Genomic DNA, 18,418 nt, shown 5'->3' with positions numbered 1-18,418 from the left:
TATTGGTTCCATCTCTTCGGTTCTTGGTTTCGTCTTTTACATTCCCATGTCATTCTGGTTGACTTTGGGCAAAACCCATGAACAAGCAAGAATCAAAGACATGTCATTTTTATGTCAAAGCTTATGGAGCACCCCTAAACATAGTACTAGTAACTAGTGTTATATAAATTTGTTTTATTCTCGTTTCTATGATTCGCACCACAGTAAATCATAAATCACTAAAAAAAAAAAAAAACTTACTACTAAATATTTTAGACATAATATTTTATAGCTTCGACTTCATATCAATCAAGGTGAACATATTCGGTTTGGAGATTACCAATTTAAATATACTTTTCCTTAATTACCAATATAGAGATTATTTATTAACTTCTGCTTACCCATACCAAATTTAGAGTTTCAATGGTATAAAAAAAGTTATCCATTATGTTATTTTCGGTTTGGTTAAACTACGATAATTTCTTTTGGTTTAACTTAAACCGGGATTGGAATGTTAAAATTGTACCAACCATTCATCTCAGTCTCAGTTCTTCTCTTCGATGAAGAAGAAAGCATAAATCAAACTCTTCTCTTCCAGTTCAACAATGGAAGGTCTTAGAGAATCTGAGCATCTCTTTGTCAATAAGAACATCGTCGTGCGTCTCTCTCTCTCCCTCTTTTCATCTAATACATTTCCTTATCTCTGTATTGCATATTTGATGTTATCATCATCCCAATTTAGGATTTTTTTGTTTTCAATTTCTGCTACACTAAACCCTAAAATGATCGATACTCTTCAGTATATTAACAAATCCGTGGTTGAACAAGCTTTTTTACCCTTATTTGCACAAACCCTTTTCTCTGATTTTAGTCTTTGTGTCACAATGGCAGGATGGTTCTGTTAAAATTATTGCTGGTGAAGATGATACATCAGAGAGTTCAAATCCAAAAAGAAAAGTTGAAAGCCTCTTTTGTGTCATGAGAAAGAGAACTTGTAGGCACAAGTATGTAGATGACGATGATATGTTTCTGGAGTTAGATAGTAATGCACAGATAGGTGTTGATGGTGAAAGTGACTTCTGGTTTGAAAATCTTGGGGATAATCCTTATGATTATCTAGATGAGGGTTTGGTTGTAGACGACTGCTGCTGTGGCAGTGACACAGAACTATCTGAATGTTCTGAATTTGATGTTATATCAGAACATGTTCTAGACGACAGTGATTTGTTCACCGGATGGAAATTTCTGTCTGTATGGTCTGATGAGGATGAGGGAACTCTGGTTAGTAAGTGTTCAGAAACTTTGAATTCTATCTTGTTGTTATCTCCTGATGAGAATGGTGCAAGGTTTAGTCATAGCAATGACATCTCTCTCTTCCATTCTGAACGGAAAGAAGATCAGATATTATGTGTCCCTGTGGATTGTGATGATATTTTGGAGTGCAGTGTCAGCAAAGAAGATCCAGTAGTCCCATGCAGTTCTGATATCTTCGAGAATGATGGCGATAATTCAGCTGCAAATGAATTTAGTTGTGGAGATGTCATCAACGCGCAGGGGTCTATGGAGATAATGTGCATTGATGATGATGAGCTTATGCCGTATGAACCAGTACCGCTCTGCATTGTTCCTCCTAATGGTTGGGAAAGCAATTTGCTAGAAACCTGTTCACTTCATCAGATTGACTGTGAGTACAACGGTCATGATGATAAAATTGGTCTTGAAGTCTCTCCATTACCTTTAACAAAAACTCTTGAAAGACCTAGTAGGCCCTGGTCAGTTTGTGGCTCTATAGCTGCAGTCAGAAACTTGCCTCTAATGGAAGATAGCTCAGGTGCCTGTAGATCTTTGGGTGAACAGTTAGATGTAAATGTTAATAGCTCTGAGGACAAGGACGCAGAACTTGCTCAAACCCCATCAACTCTATATCAAGAAGAAGTGGATGGTGAAGATGAGATTGACATTGATGCAATGGTAAACCCCTGATTACTCTTTACAGTAGTATGTCACAAATTATCCTTCAATATATTTTCTGATCTCTGACATCACATGAAACTATCTCCAGATTCACAAACTGAATCTAGTACCAGATTATTCAGATTCATGCTTCAACAGGGAAGGTAAACCATATGGCTTTTGATGTCCAATCAATCATGTAACTAGTTCACACTGTTGCATCCAAAAGGATTGTAAATTATACAGTTATGCATGTCTCTCTCAAACTATAGTTATCTCAATTATGGTTCGCTTCATGATACCTAGAATGGAACATGTCTAAGCACCCAAGACATGCATTAATCGGATTGGAACAGTGCACAAGAACTTCATTGCGAAGAGCAATTGTGTTTCATGGGGCACTTGCTGTCCTACATTGTCGTGATTCAAAGCATTTTGTCAGAAAACGCGAGGTATGTTAGACAAATCATTTTCTTATGTCTTGATGTTATCAAGTCTCTCTTAGTTACATACTTACATGGCAGAAGATAATTTATTTGTCATAGGTGATTATTGGGAGATCATCTGATGGCCTGAATGTTGACATTGACTTTGGTAAATATAATTATAGGAGCAAGATATCTCGGCGTCAGGTGATCCTCTTTCCAAATTAAAACTCGTTCACTATTAAGTTCCTATCACCACCTTGCTAATGTGCTATACTTTTCTTTCTCCATGTTTTTTACAAAGGCATTGGTTAAGCTAGAGAACAACGGATCATTCTCTCTAAAGAACCTTGGAAAGCAACATATCCTTGTAAATGGAGAAAAACTTGATCCAGGACGGATTGTAACCCTCACATCATGTAGTTCAATTGATGTAAGCACAAGCTTATGCTTTGTACAAGTGTGTGTAACTGTTTATGCATCTTTCTATAACTAAACTCCCAAGTTTTGCAGATCAGAGGAATAACATTTATGTTCAAGGTTAACGAAGAAGCAGTGAGACAGTTCTTGAAGACCAACACAAGGAGAAAGAGTGAGGATGACACCAAATTCAGATGGTGCGGATAGATTCTGTTAATACCTTCTGCTCTACCATTCTATGCATAGTCTTAATTATTTAATATTTATAAATCCCACCTGGCTTAGTATACTATCAGGAGTTTAGACGAGTGATCCCATCGTATCAGTGTTAATGCCTTGAAGATTTAAACTATTTGTATAGAGTTCCCTAAGTTCTACAAATTAACATTTCATACATTTTGACCAAAATCTCTATTAGAAAGATCTGTTCTGTACCTCTTAAATCAATGGTAAAATAATCCATGGTTATCTTTGGTTAAATAAAATGTTGCTGGTTTCTTTTGGTTTAATTAAACCAGGATATGAGTAATTAAAAGCGTACATTATTTGGCTTTTTAATTTATAGTGATCCATCGTGATCACATCAGCACTTCACTCAATTCAAAATTCTCTGTAAGAGATAGAGAGAGAGGTGTTACAGTAATCCATGGCTGACTTGCGCAGTGAAGAGGATTAAGCTGGGAAGCCAAGGCTTCGAGGTATCGGTGCAAGGACTTGGTTGCATGGACCTAACCGGTCATTACGGTGCTTCAAAGCCGGAAACTGACGCCATCGCTCTCCCCCACCACCCTATTCACTCCTGCGTTACTTTTTTTGACACCTCCGATATGTATGGCCCTGAGACCAACGAAGTTCTCCTCGGAAAGGTTTGATTTTTCGAAATCCCCCAATCTGCGATTTGATCTTGTTTCATTTCATGGTTAAAGTGGGCAATAAAGAATGGGGTGAGGGAGAAGATGGAGCTTGCGACCAAATTTGGAATCAGTTCTGTAGAGGGGAAGAGAGAGATAAAGGGAGATCCTGCTTATGTTAGGGCTGCTTGTGAGGCTAGTTTGAAGCGGCTTGATGTTGCCTGCATTGATCTTTATTATCAGCATCGTGTAGATAGATACTCGTGTCCCTATCGAAATCACTGTAAGCCTTCTTACTTTTGGAAGTTACATTACATAGTTCAATACTTCAGGGGTGTTTGAGTTTATCTCAGTGAACTTCACATATTTTGGCTTGGTATATGTTCGGACTAAACAGAGTTGAAGAAGATAGGTTTTGGATATGATGTTTTCTGCTTAATTTAGGTTACTCTATATGATCTTTAAATTTGAGGTTTTGTCATCTACTTATTATATTAAAAACCAGCTTCTGCAGATAGGGTAGTTATTATGTGTGATCTTTATCATCTCCTTTAATGATTTTTCGTTTGACTAGACTCCTTACGGTTTGGTGTCAAGCTCTCTAGTAGTCTAGTTTGTTTGCCACACTTCTTGACCTTTAAAGAAAGACAGTACTATGTTTGATCCACAATTATTCTATGGTTTAAATATATTATCAATACCACTTTATTCATAAAAATGAAATTTCAGCCATAAAATTTCAATTTTTTTTAATTAATAATATTTATGCCATATTTATTATATTTAATATTTAACTTTTGTTCCGCTCATTCTACACTTCTTTTACATACTATTTGTCATCCGCTTTGGCCGCACTTGAGCTGCATTCTCCTCCCTCATTCGTTTTTTCATTTAGTGATATATTTTGTTTTCTACAAGAAAAAAAAAATGAGTATAGTGTATCTACACTACAATAACATATTTTGTAAAATACTTTTAGGATAATATAAATTACAATGATATTAGCTTATCTGTTTACATAATAATGCAAATTGAATAACCACTTTTTTAGTTATGAAACATATGCAATCCATCAAAAATACCAATATTTAACCCAAACAAAATAGTTAATAGAGTTATCAAAAAATAAAAATTAATGAGCGATAATTTAGAAAAGAAAACTCACTCTACAGTCAAAATAAATTTGGTATCTTTCCAATATAATTCGATGAGATCGCCTGATTTAAGATCTCTTTTATTTACAATATTTTTCCATCCACTAGACATACGATAACCTTACTTGTATTTTTTAATCTTAACTGTATACGATTTGTCATTACTTACGACTTCCACTTCAATACCTTTTTGAGGTATTGTAGTTTTCATTTTTTTAAAATATGTTTTCCATAATAATTTTGGGCAAAAGCAAACAATTTCTATTAGAAACATCGCTTTCTGAAAGCTTTTTTGTTATCAACATATTTGGATCCATTTAGCTAACCTTTTCACCTCCCCGAGAATATAACTAAATATGATTTTAAGGAAATGAAATTATTGAGGAGTTTGACAACTAAAACTCATAATATATATATACATACCTTAGCCAAAAATAATGCTTTTATTTTTTTTAATAATATTATTTTTCTTCAAAATAAATCTCTCTAAATTTAGTAAACTATATGGATATATATACATATGGTATTATACTATTATCTAAAATTATTAATTTATATTTACTAATTTGAAACCAATTATATTTCTCCCTTTTTATTATGCTAAATTGTATTTACAACAACTTTTTTTAGTCCTTAAAATTTTTTTTATAAAAGTATATCTAGTAAAATATTATTTAAGAGATTAACTACATTTATATGATTAAATACTCTTTCTCAAAACTCCAAATTTGCTTACTTGATACCTTATACATTTGTCATCTATTCATGTAGTTTTTTTTCCTATAATATCTTCGACTAGCTTTAACCTTTATTAATTTTAAATTTTAAAATCACTAACAATAATTAGAAATATATGAATTAATTGACAACATGATTTGTTATAATCATTTTAATTAAAAGTGAAAAATCACACTTTAAATTTCATCATACAATAAGTATATTAATTAGCAACAAATGAAAAATTATCAATATCATAATACTAAATTGACTATATTAAGAGTTTATTGGTCAATTCTCCATAAATGGAAAGAAAAATATTCCTACATCTTTTTGTTTTTTCAATAATTCATTAAAGTATAGAAGGTATGTATTGGAAAAATATATACTTTCCCACAGGCTAATATATTGTCTTGTATAGATGAAATTGATTTTTTAAAAAGAAAATCGAAACATGTATCCAATTATACACAAACACATGTAACAATGATGCTGTCCCATAAAAAAATGTAACTTTGACATACACACGAAGATAATTAAAGAGTAAGTTTTTATAAACAATGAACATAGTTATCTAGAGCCTAGAGGTCCATTTTTTTATAAACAATGAACACGAAATCTTTCAGTTTTTGCATCTTTCAGATCTTTAGATTACTATCCATTTGTTTTTTCTTTAATTTCAGTTCGGTCTCGGTTTGGTTTCTTTCAGTTTCGGATGTTATACTTAACAATATTTTTTGTCTTTCAATTGTAAGATGGGAGAACTGAAGAAGCTGGTTGAAGAGGGTAAAATAAAGTACATTGGTTTGTCTGAAGCTTCAGCTTCAACTATCAGAAGAGCACATGCTGTTCACCCAATTACTGCCGTGCAGTTAGAATGGTCCTTGTGGACGAGAGATGTGGAAGAAGAAATCATTCCGACCTGCAGGTATGCATATTTCATCCTCAATTTCATGATGATCTATCTATCAATCATGTAACTTCATAATCTCTTTCCTTCTTCAGGGAACTTGGGATAGGTATTGTTGCTTACTGTCCTCTAGGACGAGGTTTCTTTGCATCTGGACCCAAGCTTGTTGAGAATATGGACAATGATGACTTCAGAAAGGCAAGCATATAGGCTTTGTATGATTTGTTTGTTAATGAGCCTTAAATAGCCTGTGGTAGTAAATCAAGTGACTCTATACAAACTCAATTATTGCAGACTTTACCAAGATTCCAACAGGAAAACTTAAACCACAACAAGATTCTCTATGAGAAAGTATGTGCGATGTCTGAGAAGAAAGGGTGCACTCCTGGACAACTAGCCCTGGCATGGGTTCACCACCAGGGAGATGATGTTTGCCCCATTCCAGGAACCACTAAGATCGAAAACCTCAACCAAAACATTGGAGCTTTATCAGTAAAACTAACTCCCGAAGAGATGTCTGAGCTGGAGTCCATTGCCCAACCAGAGTCTGTGAAAGGAGAAAGATACATGGCCACAGTGACAACCTTCAAGAGCTCCGACACTACATTACACCATTGTCTTCTTGGATTGGAACGCTGTGCAAAACTGTCACGGAGTGTCTCTAGGCAAACTGAGTTCATATTGCGTGTTCTGAGTGTAGAAATTATGCATAGGGGATCCCCAAATATCACAGGGACTATGCTCTCAAAAGATAATTTATGTATCCAATATATAATTTTCTACCCACCTTATGTACTGTGAGGTCTGTGACCACTCTCTGCATAGTCTTCGTTAATTCATCACCATATTTTAAACTTTAAACGTCCCACTTGGCTTAGGTTTATATTTAGACATTTAATGCCAATGACTTTTAATTGTCAAAACTTGCCTACATGCCAATGAGACAAGATAAAACTTGCTAAGTAAAGAAAAGACTTCCATGTAAGCTTAAAAAAAACTACCTAACGAGACAAAACTTGCCTACTCAAGAAGATATGAATTGTTGACTCAAGACCATAACAAAGAAATCATCGATTACTTGAAGACTACTTAACACTTAGTGAAGACACATCTTTGAAGATCACTCAGACACGTACATAGTTGTCATGTAAGACTAGAAAGATCATTAACTTCTTAAGTATTAAATAGGGAATAAAAGCGCTTTTGGAAAAGAAAGTGGAAATCTAAGAGTTTTTTAGTCACACCACTCATCAACCCAACTTCAACAACCACTCCACTCAACTCTAAACTCTACAAGAGAGAGAGTTAGCGAGAGAGAAAGGTGTGAAAGAGATTCATGGCAGAAGCTTGCAGAGTGAGGAGGATGAAGTTAGGAACCCAAGGCCATGAGGTATCGGCACAAGGCCTTGGTTGCATGGCCCTATCCGCTCGCTACGGTGCTCCCAAGCCAGAAACTGAAGCCATCGCTCTCCTCCATCACGCTATTCATTCAGGCGTTACTTTCTTTGACACCTCTGACATGTACGGTCCTGAGACCAACGAGTTGCTCCTCGGAAAGGTCAAAGATATTTTTGTTTGTTATCTTTTAGTCACAACAAGATTTTGTATGAGAAAGTTTGTAGAAATGATTATGTTGGAATTTAATATTATTTGTCAGGCTTTGAAAGATGGGGTGAGGGAGAAAGTGGAGCTTGCGACCAAATTTGGGTTCTTTATAGTAGAGGGGAAAACAGAGATAAGAGGAGATCCTGCTTATGCTAGGGCTGCTTGTGAGGCTAGTTTGAAGCGGCTAGATGTTGCTTGCATTGATCTTTATTATCAGCATCGTGTCGATACTCGTGTACCTATCGAAATCACTGTAAACTTCACCTTCCTTCATGCCATGGTTTCAATGTTTCCAAGTTAGTTTGTGTTTGGCTCCGGATACGATTAAACTAAAAGTTTCTTTGTCTATGTATTTCAAGATGGGAGAACTGAAGAAGCTAGTGGAAGAAGGTAAAGTAAAGTATATTGGTTTGTCTGAAGCTTCAGCTTCAACTATCAGAAGAGCACATGCTGTTCATCCGATAACCGCGGTGCAAATAGAATGGTCCTTATGGTCGAGAGATGCGGAAGAAGATATTATTCCTACCTGCAGGTGTGAGGAATCAGAATCAGACATAACTGTCCTCTTTGTTTACATGTTTCTTTAATTAACATTTCCTTAATATATATCACCAGGGAACTTGGGATTGGAATTGTAGCTTATAGCCCTCTAGGAAGAGGCTTCTTAGCATCAGGACCCAAGCTTGTTGAGAATATGGACAATGATGACTTCAGAAAGGCAACTACTGTTATTTGCATTGAAGCACTTGATTGATGAACCTTAGATATACTGTGCTCACCTGTGTTTCTTTATTGTAGACTCTACCAAGATTCCAACAGGAAAATTTAGACCACAACAAGATTCTCTTCGAGAAAGTTTGTGCAATGTCTGAGAAGAAAGGATGCTCTCCCGCACAACTAGCCCTTGCATGGGTTCATCACCAGGGAGATGATGTTTGCCCCATTCCAGGAACCACTAGGATTGAAAACCTCAACCAGAACATTAAAGCTTTATCGGTGAAACTTACCCCTGAAGAGATGTCTGAGCTCGAGTCCCTTGCCCAACCAGAGTCTGTGAAAGGAGAAAGATACATGGCCACAGTATCCACCTTCAAGAATTCCGACACTCCACCATTGTCTGCTTGGAAAGCTTCTTAAAACCGCATGAATTTCTCTATCCAAACCGCAAAAATAATATGTTGAAGAATGAAGAGTGCCGGATGTTTAGAGTCTACAAAATAAAATGTAAAAGAGTTTGTGTTGGATGTTTCAGAGTCTTCAGTATATTGTATCATTTTATATGCATCTTATATATCGCGACCAATCTCTATAAATCAAAAACATTACATCACCTTTTAAATCATTAAGACAAAATTGTCTGAAGTGAAACAAATATGGTCACAACCCACGGAAAAAGAGGAGCCATATGATATGACAGCTGAACTGAGAAGTACTGTAAATATGAAGTGCCTCTGAAGACCAAACCTTACAAAGATGTGTTCTTGATACAAACTTCAAATAACTCTCATCTAAACCTTACAGAAACAGCTAATCTATACAACCAACTCTGACACGGATCTGTGCAACGAATTCCTATATTGGATTGACCACCAAAGCATTTTGGCACCGGAAAAATAATCAGTTTTGGAGACAGAAGGATTTGCAATACGGGTTTTTGACTAGCCTGCGGTTCAGTTCAGTGTGTTAATATTAGCCGACAGCACAAAGGGTTTCCACAAGGTTCCCATCTTGTTCAACCTTGTGTGTTTGCAAGAGGGTTCAGCAGTTGACGAACCATCGTCTTTCAGTCTGGGTAACGTCGAACAACTGCCATTAACATTGGTCAAAATCCAGTTTCCTTGTGCTATCTCCTTTAGCATTGGTCAAAATCCAGTTTCCTTCCCCATCAGTTTCTTGGCTCCTTCTTCATATAGACGCTCGAGGGAATGATATAAGATCTCGGCTGAGAGACAGATAAAAACATTAAATTATAGCATCAAAACTGGAGTGAATTAAATATTACAGTAAAGTTTTCCATAGTTCATGCAGATGGACCAGATCTAAAGCAAATAAGCGATGTTCTTGTACAAAATACCCTTAATGAATTATCGACTTTTGGGAGTGATAAGAAATTATGTTCATGAAACAGAGGAAGATTTGGTAGGCAAGCATTTGAGGTTTTTAATCCCCTTAATATTCAGATATATCATACCTTTAACGGTCTAATCCAAATAACGTTGAGAGAGGATGCAAGATTGCTTACCTGTGTAGTACTCATCATTAAACTGCTTGCAAGATCATTGTTAATTGAAACGGGCAGAGGTGGCATCCTGCTTATGATACCAGGCATCTCCTTCATGCTACAGCAACGTTAAGTAAGAGTTTAGTAAATCACGCTTTTATAAACAAGACAGAGAGAGGCTACAGAAAAAAATGTATCATTATAGATCTAGCATGCTACTGATCCACATACTCATTCAAGATGGCACTGATGTTATTTTTTGCCAGATAAAACAGACTGGTGTTATCCTGTGGCTGTATGCAGAAAATAGTATGTCAGACAGGAAAGGAATTCCATTAACAAAAGGACAACGACTGTGCGTGTGAAAACTATAATCTATGATCTTTTAGTCAATTTCCTGCTCATACCAATTAGCATTTAAATACCCACGTAGAATTGCGATAACAATAATACAAATCAATTACCCTGCTTGCAGAAAGGTTTGAAGAAATTTGACTGAAAGCTTGAGTATTCTGCCGTAGACGCTCCATAACCGCATCACTTAAACCTAAGAAAACAAGAGTTTGAAAATTATATGAAACCTACAAATGTGGGGCAGATGAGATTTGAGTTTTCTTTTTTATACTGTACAACAGCTGAGATGAGACAGTTATAAAGAGAGTCCAAGAACACTCCAACATCGATAATGTAGATTCAGAGAGTAACAAGATGAACCACAAATTGAAATTCCAGATAAATATGCACCTTGTCGTTCTTCTTTATAGTTATATATTTATTGCAGAAGAGAGGGGAAGACAATGATGCCGACAATACTGTGACACAAATAGTACTAACCTTCAAAATGCATGCGTGGACTCTGGCACATATTGCTCATGGCATATGTAGCATTTTGTTGCGGCACGGTGGAGAACATGTTCAGTTTTGGGGGTAAATCCACCACCTAAATCAAGAAGAGGAAATAAGTTACTTCTATGTTGGGTTTCTCAAGGAGAACAACTTTGTAGCTGTTTGAACAAGAATCTATTTGCAGCCAATAACCTCTACTAAAGCAAAATATATAACCTAGGCCATTTACACTCATTTGTTTATTTAGTTACAAAAGAAGATATACCCTAGGGTTTTGTTAAGCAAACATACCTTTCTATAATTAACCGTAGTGCCAGTACAATGTTCTTCACCTTTTCTTCGTTTTTGCTGCAAAATTGAATATTGTTAGCGAAGAAAAACTTAAAGTCACGGATTTAAGAATTTGAAAGATAAATAATAGCAAAATAGTATTTATTCTATACATAAAACGGGTTAATGCTTGAATGAGTCATATATCTGCATGTACAACTCAACTCATAAAATATCTAATCCGCTTCTTCAGCCCAACTTCATAGTTATGACAGGATATAGACAGTAAGGATAAGCCAATAAGGTAATATTCGAGACTATAATCTGTTTTATTATGCGAATCTAACACTAACATGTCGAAATTAACTTCAGAAAGTCTAAAAGTTCAGGGTAACTACAGAGAGCAAATCAAGCTTTAGGGTCAAATCAAGTTCCAACATGACTCCAGAGCTAACAGAAAGCCAGATTTTTCATCAGCAATACTTGTTATTTCTCTTCATGCACACACTTACCCATACTTTAGAAAAATTTTATGATATGGTAAGGAGTCTTTTCATCAATAGAGATTTGAAGCTTTTAGCCAACCTTATAGCCAAATAAAATATATATAGAAGAACTTCTCCCATAGAACATTATATTTAACAAAAAATACACCCAAACAAGAGTCACCATGTTGGTTCCCTTTTTCTTAATCACCCAATCAAAAGGACGTAACCAAGAACTCATGAATAACAAGTAGTTATGCAAACCACCTACTGAAACATATTTGACAATGCATTAGGAGCTTACCGTCATCCATTTACATCTCATTGCTACATCCCGAACACTTTTATCTGGTAGAGTTGATGCGATCTTTACATACTTTGTAACCTGTGGTTCGTCTTTAAATCTACAAAAGAGAAGACAAAAGGGTTTCCAGCAAGGCAAACAAAATAAGAGAACAAACTAGAAACAACATAAACAAACTGATACATCTATAAGAACAGACGCAAAGGCAAAACTTTTAACATTTATATGCACTACACTTACTTTGCAAGACCTTTCTCCAATATATACTGTTCCTCAACAGACCAATCGACAGCCAAAGAAGCTTCATGCTTGAGTCCAGTAACGGAAGCCGGATAATTTACAGTAAGGTGGAATCCAGAGGAAGCATTCATGTTCGAATTCGCCGAAAACACTAAACCGGTCGTGCTAGTACTCGGTACGCAATAGTTATCCATCGGAATCATCACTCTACAGCCGAGTAATTTTGACCTACACGACGAAACATAAATTCAATTTTAGGGTTTTAACTTTTAACCAATCAGAATCAGAATCGATTAATAAAAAAACACAACAAAAACCTAAAAAAGAGTAGAACTTGAGGAAAACCCACCTCGAATTTAGCCTAAAAAAAGAAGAGGAGTAAGCTTCTCCAGAAGCTACAGATGCGAGCTCGATACAAAACCCTAAACCCCCTTCCCTAACGATTGGTGATCTAAGTAGAGAGAGAGATTGAGATCGTGGAGAAGAAAATAAGCAACGAAACCAGATTGATCGAAATAGAGATGAAGAAGAATAAGAGGGCGTGATTCGATTCGTGAAGAGTGACAGCAAGATGCGAACTTTCGAATTTGCAGAAGAAGCTGGCGAGGAGAGAGAGAGAGAGAGAAGATGGTGTTTTTTGGGTTTATATTATTCTTTTTTTTTTTTGAAGTAGCAGACACAACTTTTTTCAATTCCATTGTGGTTTTTTTTATTTTAGCTTTTTCTGTTTTGTCCACTCTTTGAAGAAAGCTGGTTTGTTCGTGAATAATTTTTTAATCTCTTTACGCTATTTTGTGAATTACACAGTCACATTCACTTTGGAACAAGAAAATTATCTTATTTATATTACAACAAGGTATTAGAAATTTCATAAAGTTGGGTATTTCATTTTCTTTTGTTTGGTTACTCTTTTTATAGGCAAAAACAGAAAGTATCCAATATATATAAAGTTAACTTTTCTCTTTTTATATTCTACCACTTAAACAACATTATATTTTTTACTTTAAAATAAATTTAAAATATTCATTTAATGCATATTTATATTTATAATTAATAGAAAGTTTAAATAAATAAATAAAATTAATTATGTAAAATAAATGAAATATTAAAATAAGGAAAACAATACTATAATTTTTTAATTAATGGTAATAATATAGTTTAAAATTTTATATGTGTTATTGAGTTTTTGAATGGAACTAAATTTTAAAATCATGGTAGAATCAAACAAAATTTATGTAATTGTATTTATAAAATTTTTAATAGAAAATATAAAATTGAAAGTGAAATATTAGTTTATAACATGATAAAAAATTGATAGTTCATAAATTGAATCATATGCTTTTAATCCCAATTTGAGTATTGAAATATAATAACTAAAGAGAAAATAATTATAATATTTCTTGAAAATTAATTTACAGTATAATATGTGTTATATATTAGCCAATAGAAGGTGATAAAAATAAGTGTCGAATGACAACGAGTGCATTATAGATAATGACCAAAGAAATTGTAGTTAAAAGTGTTTACAAATAAAATACTAAAACTTGAAAAGATAATAATGCACATGACTAAATTAAAATCTTTGACATCTCATTTATTGTGTGAAACGAATGAGTTCGGAGAAAAATACATGATATACTTATTAAATATATTATTATACTCCAAATTGGGTTTAACTGTTTGGTTATATAATCAAAGAAAGTGAAATAAGATACATACATTCATGAACTGGTCGAGATAAATATTTAATTTTTATTCAAATCTCATGTATGTCTTTTTTATATATATAAGCAAAACGAAGTTTTAACTGATTATGTTATCATTAACTTAACCAGTTAAATTGGTCTGTCAGTTAGACTTGTCAACCAGTCTTAATTAGCAAAATCAACAAAATTTATCTAAAAAAATCAATAAAAATAGTATTTATTTCACCATACGTGAAGTTCATGTTTTTTTCAACAGTTTTGGATTTTTACGACATTTTCCTCAATGTCATGTACACATTTTATCTCGCAAACACAAAACTCCCTGTGACCCTTTTGAAAATGATGCTTCTTCCTCACAATCTGAAATCTGCCGGTCTTCTACAGTGTTCTGAAGATGTATACTACTAATTACTCTAAGCCTCACAGGATAAATCTCAGATCCCCTCTGTTGCCTGATTTCTAATCTTGCCAACCGCTTTCGAAGCATCGAATACGTGGATTGAGTAACCCGCGACCACAAGGAGCAGCTATAAGCCTTATAAATTTATAATATATGGACCATGGTTTGGTTTTGGTGGGGTTTGTACTCAATCCACGTATTCAGTGCCAGCTGAATTCTTGAACCTATACAAGTGCTTAAGGTTACAAATTACAATGTCGTTGGCTTCTTATAGCTCTTCCAAATATGCATCCTTGAACACACCAAAACGGCAAAACCAAATCAAACACACATGACACAACTAATTGAAAAAGCCTTATCCCCCTAGTTGATTGATGGATTTGGCTTTTAAACAAGTTGGTTCAAATTCAAACCCAACTTTAGTGACAAGATAACTTAACACGGTAAATGCAATCGCCATTACAAGATTTGGGTGTATGTATATAATTATAGTCAAATTTGAGCCTTTATTACAAAGAGGTAGAAAAAAAAAATTGCAAACAACAAGAAGAGTCTGTTCTGTTTCACATCTGTAAACTCCTCCTCTTCCTAGTCCAAATCCGAATCCAAAATCGGTAAGAAAACGATAAAAGAAAAGACTTTGTGGGGAACCCATTAGAGGAAAACTGATTAGAAACCTCGACAACCACTGAAACTTTTCTCTAGGAAGAAGACAATGATAAAAAGTTGTGTTTTGACCTTTATACCCCTCATCGTTCCAAACCTCTAAATTACAATCATTTGGGTCATCATCAATCTGGATCTACTCAAACACGCTCTCTCCAATTGTCATCCTCGCTGTCGAACCCCAAAAGATGATAGCTTTGATCGGATTGCTTCTGGGTTTTCTAATCTCAGCATTGTTCTTAATCCAAGGAAAGCGAAGATCAAACGGAGATCATCAAGACAAGAAGAAGAAGAGATCTAGTAATGAGCCTGCAGAAGTCGTAAAGCCTAATAGGAGTTACAGCAAGAGTGAAGTCTCAGAACACAACAAAAGGAACGATTGTTGGATCATAATCAAAGATAGAGTCTATGACGTTACTTCCTATGTTGAAGAGCATCCTGGTGGTGACGCCATTCTAGTTCATGCTGGTGATGATTCTACTGATGGCTTCTTCGGACCACAACACGCCACTCGTGTTTTTGACATGATCGAAGATTTCTATATCGGAGAAGTTAGTCAGTAAGAACTAAAAAAAGTTGTCTTTTTTTTTTTGTATTCTCTTCTGATTGAAGAAGATTTTTGCAGAACCTTTTTGTCTTGCTAGTGTAACTCTTTTTTCTTCCATTGTAATCCCAAAGTTTCCTCCTTTTTTTGTTTATGTTAATTTGTATGGCAAATCTTAAGTTTCAACTTCAGGGTTTTACTCAATTGTGTTCTGAGTGAGCTTAAAGCAAAGCTCTGTTTCAAGTGTTCTTGTGGGAATCGATAGGGTCATTGAACACAAAGCTATTTAGTCTGATCAAGAATCATTATATTCCACAAAAAAAGCATAACCGAGTTTTATCTGATCTCGACCTAACTCCAGAACAGAAGCATTGACATCTCTGCCAAACAAACTACCAACGTTCATATGATGAAGGTCGGCCTCCAGATCGGCTAGGACGGTCATAAGGACCAGGTCTGCTTCTGTAGGGTCTTCCCTCATCGCGTAATGGTCCCATAGCTCCATACCTATCACTTGTATCCCTTGCGTATCTATCCCTCTCATAGCTTCTCTCTCTCCCGCGGTATTCATTCTCAAGTTGATGATGATGATGATGCTCAGGCATCCCATACCTATCAATCACCAAACGCTCTCCAGGTGGTGCGTATCTACATTGTTAATGCATCATAAGTTCATGACTTTCCTAAAACCAATAGAATGTTGCAACCAAATTTGTTTAGACCAAAGATATAAAAGAGCTACAAACCTCTCCATTGGATAGTGATCACGAGGTTCATACTTGTCTCCACCATCAAAGCGGTCCCTATAGCTATATCGTCCCACATCACGATCACGGCGTGCATCCAAGTAGCGGTCACGGTCACGGTCACGCTCCCGCTCTAGTTCACGATCTCCATAGCGATCTCCATGTCCATCGAATCCTCCAAGTCTAGAGCGCAATGGAAGAGGATCTCTAACCCGTCCTCGATCACCACCAGTTGATGGGCAGTCTCGAGCCCAATGACCAGGGCGTCCACACTTAAAGCACTCATCCTCGCTGCCCTTCCCTCGGGATGAATAGCCTCCACCCTTATGTAAATGGTCTGCATCGTCTCCACCAATTTTGGGCTCAGCCTTGTTCACTGAGATGACCCTATTACCCAACTCCCTCCCATGCATGTGCTTAATTGCATCATCAGCTCCTCGGCGATCAGTGAATGTAATAAACCCAAAACCTCGTGGACGGCCAGTATCTTTCCCCACCATAATCTACAATTACACAAAGAAGACCAATCATGTTATGAAATGCATACTGAGCCAGGAAGGAGATACATTACTACGAATCAGATTTACATTGGATACCAAAGAAGCAGATATATTACATTACTATCTCTCATCTAGCATGTACTAGAAGTGGCAAACTCCAAACATTTACAAGCAAACAGAAGACAGCAAGATTCAGAAACTTCATTGAAACGAAATACTTTTCAGCACTAGAAAATTCATTTAAGGTCCTTAGAATCACAAAGCACAGAGCACAAAGTCAAATCACATCTACATCCACAAGGAGTATCTGCCATACCAAAACAATGGTGGAGATTAGCCTCTAGCCAACCATACTCTTAACCCTTGCAACTGGCATGTTACCTCAGATCACTTTCACTTTACCTTATGTGCCCACAAAAAATCCACAGAAAATGCTTTCTCATACTAAGTCCACTAAAAAAAGAAGCCTATTATTCTGATCAAGACCATTATTGACCAGAAACTTATACTTATCATATTGGTGTATAGATAAAATAAAACTCATGAATACAAACGGGGTTGTATTCCAAAACTGCTTACTCCAATCCAACAAAACACAGAGAACTACCTAGGAATCTCTGATGTCAAACAGAAAGTACTGCACTGATGCTAAGAAAACAGCCATAGGTACAGGATAAGGTATGGTTCCACAAAGAATGATCTATATCAAAACTCCTGCATTTCCAAGCATAGTGCCGTCAAACATATCTTCAGGTCCAGAGAGGTTACAACTGCGTATCTAGGTCCTAAGAAAGCTCAACTATTTCCTGCACTGCATCCTTCAACAAGTCAAGAAACCTCAACTAAAATCTGTGGATTCATCCTCAAACCCATCTAAGCCATGAAAGATACTCCAAATATCTGAGCATCAAACCAAAATCTTCAACAAAAACAAAACTCAACCTACAAAGCTCAGAGATATCATTCACTAAACACAAGTTCACCAACACGAGTGTCTGATAACTCTGATCGTCTGTTACGCAGCACAAGCAAAGAAGGAGATTCAGACCTGACACTCAGTTATTTTCCCGTAGCGATCAAAAGTACTCTCAAGCTGCCTCTCTGTCACATCCCAAGACAATCCTCCCACGAAGATTCTGGTCTCAAGATTCCCATCGTTTTCTCTGTCTTTCATCGTTGGAAACTCTCACTGAAACCCAAAGCGAAACAAAAGAATAGTTAGCCCACAAAATCAAACTCTTTACTTTAAACGAGTCAAGTCAAGAACTTTCAATCGGAACTACGAATCGGGTCAAGAAACTTGTTGAAAACCGAAAACCCTAGAAAAACTTTGCTTTGATAAACCCTAATTACTCACCGCTAATCCAAAGGTTGAAACTTTTACACGGTTGTGGTGATTGTGATGGACAATGAAGCAACTCTGCTGTGGGGATTAACTTCTTAATCTATATATAGAATAAAATGTTATGCGCTCAA

General features: G+C 35.8%; 4 protein-coding genes, 1 long non-coding RNA gene and 2 pseudogenes across 9 annotated transcripts; 4 read left to right on the top strand and 3 right to left on the bottom strand.

Annotated features, from left to right (window-relative positions):
• Positions 1-510: 510 nt before the first annotated feature.
• On the top strand, positions 511-3,992 carry LOC104703660 (uncharacterized). Its single transcript, XM_010419714.3, has 8 exons — positions 511-635; positions 871-1,950; positions 2,042-2,096; positions 2,239-2,384; positions 2,478-2,564; positions 2,662-2,790; positions 2,871-2,974; positions 3,441-3,992. Exons 1-8 carry the CDS (start codon positions 585-587, stop codon positions 3,451-3,453), a joined length of 1,665 nt encoding a protein of 554 aa, XP_010418016.2. The 5' UTR covers positions 511-584; the 3' UTR covers positions 3,454-3,992.
• On the top strand, positions 3,725-7,264 carry LOC104703657 (putative aldo-keto reductase 3; annotated as a pseudogene). The gene is made up of 4 exons (XR_015562650.1): positions 3,725-3,911; positions 6,255-6,427; positions 6,505-6,607; positions 6,704-7,264. The product of XR_015562650.1 is annotated as a putative aldo-keto reductase 3 (transcript).
• Positions 4,299-5,168, bottom strand: LOC147941950 (uncharacterized). 2 transcript variants are annotated; one of them, XR_015562652.1, is made up of 2 exons: positions 5,109-5,168; positions 4,299-4,539 (listed from the first exon to the last, which is right to left on the bottom strand). It is a non-coding gene; the product is annotated as an uncharacterized LOC147941950 (long non-coding RNA). The 2 variants fall into 2 exon arrangements; XR_015562651.1 differs by having other exon boundaries at positions 4,794-5,167.
• Positions 7,265-7,607: 343 nt separating the features above from the next.
• Positions 7,608-9,344, top strand: LOC104703653 (putative aldo-keto reductase 2). The gene is made up of 5 exons (XM_010419710.3): positions 7,608-7,967; positions 8,067-8,267; positions 8,374-8,546; positions 8,630-8,732; positions 8,813-9,344. Exons 1-5 carry the CDS (start codon positions 7,746-7,748, stop codon positions 9,149-9,151), a joined length of 1,038 nt encoding a protein of 345 aa, XP_010418012.1. The 5' UTR covers positions 7,608-7,745; the 3' UTR covers positions 9,152-9,344.
• Positions 9,306-13,293, bottom strand: LOC104703655 (uncharacterized). The gene is made up of 9 exons (XM_010419711.3): positions 12,730-13,293; positions 12,381-12,608; positions 12,141-12,240; positions 11,373-11,429; positions 11,070-11,175; positions 10,700-10,782; positions 10,467-10,528; positions 10,257-10,353; positions 9,306-9,956 (listed from the first exon to the last, which is right to left on the bottom strand). The coding sequence occupies exons 2-9, from the start codon at positions 12,581-12,583 to the stop codon at positions 9,900-9,902; spliced, it is 765 nt and encodes a 254-aa protein (XP_010418013.1). The 5' UTR covers positions 12,584-12,608; positions 12,730-13,293; the 3' UTR covers positions 9,306-9,899.
• A 1,931-nt stretch (positions 13,294-15,224) lies between these two features.
• On the top strand, positions 15,225-15,900 carry LOC104703652 (cytochrome B5-like protein pseudogene; annotated as a pseudogene). The gene has a single exon (XR_015562643.1). The product of XR_015562643.1 is annotated as a cytochrome B5-like protein pseudogene (transcript).
• Positions 15,901-15,981: 81 nt separating this feature from the next.
• Positions 15,982-18,418, bottom strand: LOC104703651 (glycine-rich RNA-binding protein RZ1B). 2 transcript variants are annotated; one of them, XM_010419708.3, is made up of 4 exons: positions 18,300-18,418; positions 17,991-18,131; positions 16,443-16,945; positions 15,982-16,344 (listed from the first exon to the last, which is right to left on the bottom strand). In XM_010419708.3, the coding sequence occupies exons 2-4, from the start codon at positions 18,114-18,116 to the stop codon at positions 16,089-16,091; spliced, it is 885 nt and encodes a 294-aa protein (XP_010418010.1). In that variant the 5' UTR covers positions 18,117-18,131; positions 18,300-18,418; the 3' UTR covers positions 15,982-16,088. The 2 variants fall into 2 exon arrangements, with proteins under 2 accessions (XP_010418010.1, XP_019083621.1); XM_019228076.2 differs by having other exon boundaries at positions 17,259-18,131; positions 18,300-18,364.

This window comes from Camelina sativa, chromosome 7, assembly GCF_030686135.1.
Source record: "Camelina sativa cultivar CO46 ecotype springtype chromosome 7, ASM3068613v1".
Lineage (NCBI taxonomy): Eukaryota > Viridiplantae > Streptophyta > Magnoliopsida > Brassicales > Brassicaceae > Camelina > Camelina sativa.
The sequence above is the reverse complement of the archived record's forward strand: the minus strand, read 5'-3'. Positions and strand labels throughout refer to the sequence as shown.

Bases quoted from the DNA above. Each gene is read 5' to 3' on its own strand.
- LOC104703660 (XM_010419714.3), top strand. From the start codon at position 585: ATGGAAGGTCTTAGAGAATCTGAGCATCTCTTTGTCAATAAGAACATC. The intron at 1,951-2,041 runs GTAAACCCCTGA...AACTATCTCCAG, and splicing joins AGATTGACATTGATGCAATG to ATTCACAAACTGAATCTAGT. The intron at 2,385-2,477 runs GTATGTTAGACA...TATTTGTCATAG, and splicing joins ATTTTGTCAGAAAACGCGAG to GTGATTATTGGGAGATCATC.
- LOC104703653 (XM_010419710.3), top strand. From the start codon at position 7,746: ATGGCAGAAGCTTGCAGAGTGAGGAGGATGAAGTTAGGAACCCAAGGC. The intron at 8,268-8,373 runs GTAAACTTCACC...ATGTATTTCAAG, and splicing joins GTGTACCTATCGAAATCACT to ATGGGAGAACTGAAGAAGCT. The intron at 8,547-8,629 runs GTGTGAGGAATC...ATATATCACCAG, and splicing joins GATATTATTCCTACCTGCAG to GGAACTTGGGATTGGAATTG.
- LOC104703655 (XM_010419711.3), bottom strand. From the start codon at position 12,583: ATGATTCCGATGGATAACTATTGCGTACCGAGTACTAGCACGACCGGT. The intron at 10,783-11,069 runs GTTAGTACTATT...TTGTTTTCTTAG, and splicing joins TCCACGCATGCATTTTGAAG to GTTTAAGTGATGCGGTTATG. The intron at 10,529-10,699 runs GTAATTGATTTG...TTCTGCATACAG, and splicing joins CAAACCTTTCTGCAAGCAGG to CCACAGGATAACACCAGTCT.
- LOC104703651 (XM_010419708.3), bottom strand. From the start codon at position 18,116: ATGAAAGACAGAGAAAACGATGGGAATCTTGAGACCAGAATCTTCGTG. The intron at 16,946-17,990 runs GTCTGAATCTCC...GTGTAATTGTAG, and splicing joins GGAAAATAACTGAGTGTCAG to ATTATGGTGGGGAAAGATAC. The intron at 16,345-16,442 runs GTTTGTAGCTCT...TTAACAATGTAG, and splicing joins GATCACTATCCAATGGAGAG to ATACGCACCACCTGGAGAGC.